Genomic DNA, 10,638 nt, shown 5'->3' on the forward strand with positions numbered 1-10,638 from the left:
GTTTACAATCGATGCAGTAAAACTCTCAACTGTTCTCCAGGACAACCAGCGCCACTCTGAGCGGCGCTCAGCATCTGGTCAGTGGCAAAAAAAAGCACTTTTAATGCGCTAACTTATACGGGACGCATTTGCCCCCGTTACCGTTTTAGCTCGTTTCGCGGCTGCCAGCTGCATCCGCCTCCCTCAATACTGAACCAATTTTTTTTTTTTAAAGATATTTTTTGGGGGCATTTTCAGCCTTTAATGATAGGACAGACAAGTGTGAAAGGGGGAGAGAGAGAGAGAGAGGAAGTGACATGCAGCAAAGGGCCACAGGCTGGAGTTGAACCCGGGCCGCTGTGGCAACAGACTTGTACATGGGGCGCCTGCTCTACCACTAAGCCACTGACGCCCCCTGAGCCAATTTTAAAACGAGTTGTATCTATGAATCATATGCACACATACACATGGGGAAATAGAGCCCAGGTTGAAAAATACTGAAGTTATCCTTTAACTTAGACCTGTTGTCGTTGTTCGTGGACACTTGATGTGCCATTAGTTGTGTCTGCAGCTGATCCCGACACAAAAGTGGACAAGGTCCAAAAGCTGATCACATTTTATTGTTGAAACTTGTTTATTTGTGATTAATAATGTTTGTAGTTTGATATGGCGGCAAATTTGATTAATTATAGCAACAGTAAGAAGCTAAGACACTTAATTAGTAAGTACTCGTTTGAAGACACTGGGACTTTATTACTGTTGACAGTGTTTAGGTTTTTATACTTATCGGATCCTACTGATCTCAAATAGCGAGGAGAAATAAAAAATGCATACCAAAAAAAAAAGTTTGGGTCTCAGGAGGATAAAGATTAAAAAGACCAACAAATTGCAATTCACAGATGTTTCCTTTTTATATGTTTTGATTGATGGATGGAGCTCTATGACACAGAGGAACATGATATATCAGGCTTTGTTTATGCAGGATATGAAGTGCAGCAGGGTTGATTTTTATTTGTAGGCTAACACGGAAGTTAGCATTGCCCTGGTTCCCTCCACGAAAATTTGGTTAATGCAGAAAATAACTTCTGTGGCAAACAAAAGTTTCTGATACTTACATGTTTTGCTCAGCAAGATATTCATGACAAATAAAAAACCTCTTTTATGATTTTTGAAACATTGATGCAATTGCCAGAAGTTAAAAGCTAACATCAGGTTATAAACAGTCTACACTGGTCACATGACTTCATGACCACCTGTTCAGCGTGATGTCATCCTGTAGTCTCATTTAGCCACTTGTTAGCAACTCCCTTTTTTAAGACACACAAAAGCTTCTGAATTCATGTGTGGGGCATTTACTGATGTATTTTATGTCATAGTAGAAAAAGAGAAAGTCTCTTAAGCATGTGTCAACCACAGACCTTATTTTAGGCATCCAACCAAACCCATTCAAAAAAACTCCTGACACTGGGATGAGGGAACCTGGAATGCTAAAGCTCATCTCTTTTTAGGATTCATTTCTGCAGCACTCTACAGGTAGTAGTGGTAGAATCTTTGTTGGTTTGAAAAACTGTATACCTACAGCCTCAAATGTACACTGAAAGCAAGAGTTATAGGGCGCTGTAATGATTCCTCCTGTTGATACTGACTGTAAAGTGATGCCCTCTTAGTGTGACTCATCCATTCTGTGTAAAAATGCCTATTCAAGTTCAGCTGACACTAATATGAGGCCTCGGTAATCTGAGCTAATCAGACCCTGAGGGTGTTTTACATAAAGTGACAAAATCCCTTCTTTGTGTTTAGACAGAGGTTCTTTTGGCAGTTGCAGCAGAGGGACGTTAGGAGGGATTCCTTCACAACTAGTATGGACAGGGGGAACAGTTACAAGGACCAATAACTCTTTGAATGTACTTAAGGGCAGGTGAGAATTGTACTGAGATAGATTTGTAATGATCTAAAGTCAACATATACAAAATCTTGACTAGAGTCAGATAAAGCTTTTGTGGATTTGCAGGCACATTTCCTTCTGTTTTCTTCTGATGACGACAGACACAGATGGTTTGTCAGAGATGAACAACATAAACTCTATGATACACATCTTCTGTAAAGCAAACTTAGAGGTACAGTGACAAGAATGAGGAAATGGAAATGTATTTCCGTGTGCAGCTGGGGCGGTGTTGTAACATGAGTTGCTGCAGGGTTTGAGTTGATGTGGAAATATATGTTGTACCTGTCTGGTGAAGATCCACGTTTGCTCAGTTGCTGCTTCCCCCTTCAATCAGCAGCATTCAGGAGATACGAGGGGTTGCATGTATACACAAGTCAAGGCTGGGCTGTACTTCTTGCTAGAATATGTACTTAAAATACTACAGTGTCAAAGAAAACACATTGTGTTTTTTAAGAGGGGGTAAAATAATACCTGATCACATGACCCTAATTTCACCTTTATTGTAGTTTATCATGTTCAGCTAACACAGTGACTCTCAGCCTTACTGGCTTCCCTGTCAGATTGTTGCATTTGGAGAATATATAGTCCTGAGAGGCTGAAAGTATTGTGTATTTTAACAAGAAAAGAACAAAAATTTGGAGAAAAATCTGGAAAATAGAAATCATTATGTGTAACAGAAGACAACTGACGATTAGGTTGGGAACAACTGTTGTAAGAGAAGTTAGCGTAGCTGTGCACCACTGATCAGGAAGTCCAGAAACCCCATACAAAAATATTCCTGAATGTAACCCTTATAAAACAGAAAGCATACAGACTTGAAAGGAGCGACATTTGTCTGTCAGTAAAAATAGTCTTCACAGCCAGGGGTGTAACTCGGAGGTTAATAGTCAAATGTAGTGATTACAGGCCCTCTGATTGTTTCTTAATTGTCCCTTTCCATCATTTACTTTAACTGTGTGCTGATCCCTCAGAAAAAGACAACACTGTTACCCATTTCAGGCACTATATCATCATTTTCATCAACAGACACCTGTTTGAAACAACCAACTGATTCCTCAACCCAAGGCAGGAGCTTTTCTTTTTTTTTGCATAATGTTGCTTTAACCTGTAGCTACAGCCATGTTGGTGTCCTTAACTGTTCAAACCAGCTTGTGAACTCAATCCTCAGCTGTAATAAACCGGCCAGGCTACATCGCATTACACATCACATTAATTATTCACATTAAGGGTAAGATTTCCAAGTGGCAGCCATGACATACACCTCTCCCATTTTTGCAAATAATTCATTATATCTTTTTATGGGACAACACTATAGAAATGACACTTTGATATAACTTAAAGTAGTCAGTGTACAGCTTGTATAGTAGTATAGATTTACCTTCCTCTGAAAATTACTCAAAACACAGCCATCAACATCTAAACAGCTGGCAACATAAGTGAGTACACCCCACAGTGAACATGTCCAAATTGTGCCTAAAGTGTCAATATTTTGTGTGCCAACCATTATTATCTAGCACTGCCTTAACCCTTTTGGGCATGGAATTCACCAGAGCTCACAGGTTGCTTCAGGAATCCTCTCCCACTCCTCCATGATGACATCATGGAGCAGATGGATGTGAAGACACCTTGCGCTCCTCCACCTTCAGCTTGAGGATGCCCCACAGGTGCACAGGTGAGTTTAGGGCTGGATACATACTTGGCCAGTCCATGACCTTCACCTTCAGCTTCCTCAGCAGGGCAGTTGTCATCTTCTAGGTGTGTTCTGGGTCATTATCATGTTGGAAAACTGCATTGCGGCTCAGTTTCCGAAGAGGGGCGATCATGCTCTGCTTGGAATTCATGTTTTCCTAAATGAACCGAGCTCCCCAGAGCCGGCAGCACTCATGCAGCCCCAAACCATGATGCTGCCACCACTATACTTGACTGTAAGCAAGGGACAGTTGTCTTGGTGCTCTTCACCAAGGTGCCACACATGCTGAAAGAGCACCAAGACAACTGTCCACTGTTTTCATTATCAAGTTTTCCAACATGACAATGACTCAAAACACACCTAGTAGATGACAACTGCCTTACTGAGGAAGCTGAAGGTGAAGGTGATGGACTGGCCAAGTATGTATCCAGCCCTAAACTCACCTGTGCACCTGTGGGGTGTCCTCATGCTGAAGGTGGAGGAGTGCAAGGTGTCTTCACATCCACCTGCTGTGGCAGAGGAGTCCTGAAGCAACCTGTGAGCTCTGGTGAATTCCATGCCCAAAAGGGTTAAGGCAGTGCTAGATAATAATGGTTGGCACATAAAATATTGACACTTTAGGCACAATTTGGACATGTTCACTGTAGGGTGTATTCACTTATGTTGCCAGCTGTTTAGATGTTGATGGCTGTGTTTTGAGTAATTTTCAGAGGAAGGTAAATCTATACTACTATACAAGCTGTACACTGACTACTTTAAGTTATATCAAAGTGTCATTTCTATGGTGTTGTCCCATGAAAAGATATAATAAAATATTTCCAAAAATGGGAGGGATGTACTCACTTATGTGAGATACTGTAAGTAAAATCAGCGATAGCATAAGCTGTCACGTTTGATTGGGTTGCTATAGTAATGGTAGTGTAAGCTGGGAAAAAACCCCACTTTGGATTGACTATATCTTTTGCTCTGTATGGTTTAAAAACATTAAATGTGTTTTTTTTTAATTTCAGTTTAATTAAATGGTTTGATGGTGCCCTGTTTTTCTTTTATTAGTATATATTTTATTTTTGTATTTTTCATTTGTTGTTTTATTTTCCTCATTTTGTATTTGATGAGCAGGACTTGAAAATGTGCCTTGATTTGTTTGTCATAAAGTAAAAAATAAATAAATAAAATGTGTGTGTGTGTGTATGTGTGTGTGTATACTCGTGTGTATTTTATTTATTTATTTATTTATTTATTTATTCATTCATTTATTTATTGTCTGGTCTTGTATGATAACATCTATGAAGTTTGTTCTTGTTTGTCACATTAGTTTAATTTGTAATTTTTGGTCATGAATGTATTGACCACTACATGCATTGTATTGAAACTGTTATACACTGATAAATAGAATAAAATAAAATACAACAAAATAAAATAAAATAAAACAAACAAATTAAAATAAAGTAAAATAAAAATAAATTAAATTACATTACATTAAAATAAATATATTTAAATATATAAATAAGTTGGTTTGTCTTGAGTTTTCAACAGTTCCCTCGAGACACCGCGGTGGGCGGGGCTTGTTGCCACGGTTACACCTAAACCAAAAGTTGTGATTTATTTACAGGCTGTCTGTCTCACTGTTTCTGGTGTGTCTGTCTCTGTCTCGACTGTTATAATCTCGTTTATCGGATCTCCGGCACCATGGCCTTCTTCGGTTTAACACACCTGGGCTATCAGAACCCAGTGGGCGATAAACTGAGAGTGAGTCCCAGAGCAGCGTCTCATCCCCGGGGTAAGAGGAGCTGGACTCTCCCTTAGCTCGTCACTGACCGTTTGTCGGTTAACTTATATTTCACCTTGCTAACCTTTAGCTACACCCACAGTGAAAAAAAGAGCATTTAGCTTGTTGATAGCTGACAGGAACACTTATTCAATCCCTCAAAAGTCTGCAGGTTTTAATAATACCAAGCTACATGTAGCTAACGTTAACTAGTAGCCTAAACAGGACAGTCCAGCTAGTTAATGTTTGCTAATATGAGCTAGCAAGTTGCTGTTAGTTGCCCTGGATGGACCTTTACAACATGTGAACACCTCAAATAAAATTAACCTTGTAATATTTAACTTTATTTAGTCTTAATATCTTTTTCAAGAGAGCAAGCAGCATGAAAAGCAGTGGTCGACTCAGAAAAGTATATTTACTGGAGTAGTTAACGTTACTGTACAATTTTGAGGAGTATTTCAATTGTATGTCACCCTGTGCGTACTCCACTGCAAATATTGTACTTGTTACTCCACTGCATTTATTTGATACTTGTAGTAACTAATTACTTTGCAGCTTTACAAAAAATAAATTATGATATACAAATAAAATTAAACTACCCAGCAGTATTTAAGGCTAATTATAAGTAGCCCCCACCTTTACTAGCTGCCACATTTAAGTGATGTAGACATATGCATCACTGCATAAAATCCAATAACATGATATCAGTGCATGGACTTGCTGGCTTTCCTCCTTCTCTGGTATCTGGATGAACTCCTCTTCATGGATAGAGAAAAAGACCTGGGACGAGCTGCACAAAACACCTTCTGTTAAGATTTTCCTTTAAGTCCTAGTTAAGGTTTCCTCAAAATAAAATTGGTTGCACAAAACACACCTAAGGCTTCCCCTTAAGGTTTCCTGACAGTATTCACTAAAATATTTAGACAAGACTGTAGCAGCCAAAGCAAGGTAAAATAAAACTTAGGTACCCCTGACTCTATCTTAGCTGCAACATGACCAAGTTTATGGTGATAAATGGAAAAACTAAACACACCCAGAGAAAAGTGTTCTGCGTCCAGGACAACCCAGTGAATACGCTTTTGATTTTACACTTTAGATTTGACTGAATTAATTTTTGTTGCAATTTCTTCCTACAATCGTTTTCTGTTTTCTAGTATTTGGGGATCAAATTTACTTTGTAGTTTGTGATTTCTATGATTGTATTCCTCCAGAAGTATAATCTTTTCCTCCTTTGACCAATATGGTTTTCTTGTCTTCTTTTCTTCCACCATTTTTTCTCTAACTATAAGCCAACTTTGTAACGACTGTAAACAATCAAACGATCTCCTTGATTTCCTTAACATAGGAAATCTTTTAAGGGATTCTGCGCAACTGTGTAGGTCCCTCAGCTAAAGAGCCTTAAGTGTCAAACTTAAGGAGAAAACCCTGGATCTGTACCCGGATCCTGATCTTTTACCAAGACTTTTGTATTTCTGCTTCAGTAAAAGATACGGATACTTCTTCCACGAATAAATACAAGAGCTACATGTGTAGGGCAAGAAAACAAGTTCATAAAAACAATCACAAGAGTCATCATATAGTGGAGCTTTAAAGGGAGAGGAAATAATCCAGCTGAATCCATATAACTTTAATGAACTTCTGCAACTATTCCAATGCACAAAACCTTTCTGTATTTGGTGTTACCATACATAAACCCATCCAATATTAGGATGTTGTGTTCAAATGCATGTCTTTTAGGGCCTTAATACTGTATAAAAAATACAGTATTTTAGTATTTTTATAAAATCTCAAGCATGGTAAAATACTAGCACACAAGTTTTAAAATTAGTTTCTTGTATCTTTTGTAATAGCCACAGATTTATTAAAATAATCAAAATAATGATCTTTTTATACTGAAGTAACATATTGCTTTACAGACGGTGGGATGAGCAACAGAGCGGGATCATCTCTTCAAGAACAACAGGGATCCCTCAGATGTACTGACACATGCAACGTTTACTACCAGCCTTTTCCCTGCAGCACTGACATACACCATGGGAGTCATGAGCGATACAAAGAGATGGTCAAACGGGTTCAAACACCCAGATGTAAGTAGACATGGAAAAACTACACATTAAGGGTCTGATGGACTGTATTGGATCCAAATCACGGATGTACTCCTGGTGATAGGTGTCTGTCTCCTCTCTTCTCTAGCCCCTGACCAGCTGTACATAATGCCTCTGACAGACAACCAGCAGTACGGATGGGTGACGTCCAGGAGTCCTGAACCATGGACCCAAGCCAAACGGTTTCCCCAAAAGAACAGTGAGATGACAAAGTAGGCAAAACCTCCATATTCAATATTGTATTTTTTTTATAATAGATCTCTGTGAGCTTAATCCAACTGTTGCTTTCACAGGTTTGTTGAAAAAATGTCAGCGACAGACCCAGAGTTCAGCCTGTTCTGACCAACAGCCCTTTGTCTTCAGTTATCACACACACACACACACACACACACACACACACACACACACACACACACCAGAGGCAGTAGATGACAGTAGATCCACTTTTTGCCTCTCACTAATGTTTTTTTTTAATGTAGTTTTTTATGGTAGTTTCTCTGGAAATATAGGTTTCAACCTCTTTAGCTCACAACTTTTATAAAGGAAGTCTGAAGGTGTCAATATACAAAACATTTAAATGTACAATATTTTCTGTCGTTAGGGGTCTCTCAGCCAAAACAATAACAAACAGAGGAATAACTTCATTGCAGTTAGTTTCTCTCAGTTAGGATTTCTTCAGTGTTCAGTGTTCAGGAGATTTTTACCAAGAGCTGAATTATCAGCAGAGGTCTCTTCCTCTCGAAAACAAACAGACCAGGTGATTTAAACAGGTAAAAACACAAAATAAAGCAGTTTCGTGTTAAAAATCTGTGCTTGTTTCTCTGATAATTTCAGATCCAGACATCTGATAACTAAAATCATTCATGTGTACAATGTATATAGTTAAAAATGATCAAGATATAAGAAGCGTATTGTAAAATTTTGGTTCTAAACTGGTTAAAAACTCAATGTATGACAGCTTCATGTGCATGCACAGAGGGGATATGATGCCACTGTCAGGCGATAGCAACAATTACACACAATTAGATCGTGTCCTTGATTTCTCTGGGTTTGATTGTTGTTGGATACTTTTGGGAAAATGTGATTGCACAACTCAACAAAATATAGAACACAGGTGTAATCACTTTAAGACATTTAAATGTGGAAACGTTACACATATCTCTACGGCTGCTGAATGGGATAAAAATGTCTGTATTAAACAAGCAAAAAAAAAAGTTCCCCAAAAAATTCAAAACTGATTTCTGCATTTATATTTTGCATCATAAGATAAAAAGTCATCGTACCACCTCTCTTCTGCAGGTTCAAAGGCACTAATGGACTGGTTCATAGAGAGAGTGAGATCCTAGTGCCCTCTAGAGGAAGTAAAAATAATTACGTCTGAATTTTGGATGATACTGGTCTGCATGTGATTAGTTGAAAACAGAGTTTAGTAACTGGGCCATGAGGAGGTCTTTACTAGAGTCACAGCAGGTGTCCTGATTTTCTAAATTAGGAAACATAACACTGTTTGCAGATGGTTGCTCACACAGGAATCGAGAAACGTTGAGCTGTTCAGGAACATTTCATCACTCAGCAGCAAAAACAATGTTACATAATTCTTCCTGAAGAAATCTGCCACTGATATTTCAGTGCAGAAGGAATGAATTCTGAGGAGGTCATTAAGAACACAGGCTCGTTTTCTCACGTCATCAAGGTAACACAAGAAGTCAAAGGTGATCAAGCTGGATTTGAATACTAACCCTCACCCTTCAAAAGGCATAAAATGTCCCAAAAAGTACTTCATAGGCTTCATTCAGAACAACAGAAATGTCAGATTAGTGTGTCAAACACCAAAGGCTGTTACTTACCATAACTTGCCTGTAGATGGTGCAAAGTGACACATGTATATCTGTGGTACTGCTGGTCCTGCAGCTCTGCAGTTGAACACCATTGATTTGGTTTGGTCTCAGGGGACTTCCACCAGTGACAGCATCCTTGTGTTGGTGGTCCATTAATGTGGCATGTAGTCCAACCCTCCATAAGTCCAAACAAGGTGGTGACCCTGCCAAAAAACACGTACATGTTATTATGAGGTCTGTTTCTTTTGCAGTAAAACTGGAGACTAGTGAACAGGGAATCTTATGTTTCTTACAATTACTGTCATCTAACTTGAAGAATACATTTGTTTACAGGGTCACTGGATATTCAGTATAATGATATAATTATTAAAGGGACAGTTCACCCCCAAATCAAAACTACAGTTGTTTCCTCTTACCTGTAGCACTATTTATCAGTCTGAATTGTTTTGGTGTGAGTTGCCAAGTGCTGGAGATATTTGCCGTAGAGATGTCTGCCTTCTCTTGGATATAACAGAAGGCAGCACTCAGCCTGGGGTGCTCAAAGCTCAAACTCTTTTTTCCAGAAATCTCAACCCCGTTACTCAAGATAATCCACAGACCTTGTTGTGAGCAGTTTCTGTTGGAACTATTTTCTATCTACCGAAATACACCCACCAACTGAAGCACTGCGCAGAAGGAAGTGTGCAACAACTGCTAGCTCACCTAGCACCACTGTGCTAGCTAATGTTACAGCTTAGCAGAAGCTTCCTTCTGTGCAGTGATTCAGTTGGTGGGTGTAGTTTGGTTGAAAGAAGATTGCTACATGTACTGCTGACAACAAGGTCTGTGGATTATCTTGAGTAACCGGATGATTCCTAAAGGTCCAGTGTGCAGGATTTCCAGGGATATATTTGCTGAAATTGAATCAAAGTATGCTTTTTATTAGTTCGTATCTCCTGAAAATAAGAATCGTGTTTCTGTTACTTTAGAAATGGGTCGTATCTATCAACATAGGGAGCAGGTCCTTGTCCACAGAAATGGCCATGTTGCACCACCATGTTTCTACTGTAGCCCAGAACAGACAAACCAAACACTGTCTGTAGATAGGACCATTTCCCATTCATTCATGAAACTGCTTTATTCTGTGTCTTTACTGATTTTATTAACCTTGCTTGTTTGTTTTGGGGAGCACAAGACCTATTTGGATAATTTGGCTCCTGGTAAAAACCTCCTGAATGTCTGGATCAACAAAAAGCAGAGCACACACCAAGTTATCAGAGAAAGTAGTTAGCACACAAGACCAGGTGCTGGGCAAATGGCCCCTATGACATGTG

General features: G+C 39.0%; 1 protein-coding gene across 1 annotated transcript; it reads left to right on the forward strand.

The window, feature by feature from the left end:
• Nucleotides 1-5,202: 5,202 nt before the first annotated feature.
• spmip11 (sperm microtubule inner protein 11) lies at nt 5,203-7,912 on the forward strand. The gene is made up of 4 exons (XM_033630183.2): nt 5,203-5,394; nt 7,299-7,469; nt 7,576-7,699; nt 7,781-7,912. Exons 1-4 carry the CDS (start codon nt 5,304-5,306, stop codon nt 7,827-7,829), a joined length of 435 nt encoding a protein of 144 aa, XP_033486074.1. The 5' UTR covers nt 5,203-5,303; the 3' UTR covers nt 7,830-7,912.
• The last annotated feature ends 2,726 nt before the right edge of the window (nt 7,913-10,638 follow it).

Source organism: Epinephelus lanceolatus, chromosome 8 (genome assembly GCF_041903045.1).
Source record: "Epinephelus lanceolatus isolate andai-2023 chromosome 8, ASM4190304v1, whole genome shotgun sequence".
In the NCBI taxonomy this organism is placed as follows: domain Eukaryota; kingdom Metazoa; phylum Chordata; class Actinopteri; order Perciformes; family Serranidae; genus Epinephelus; species Epinephelus lanceolatus.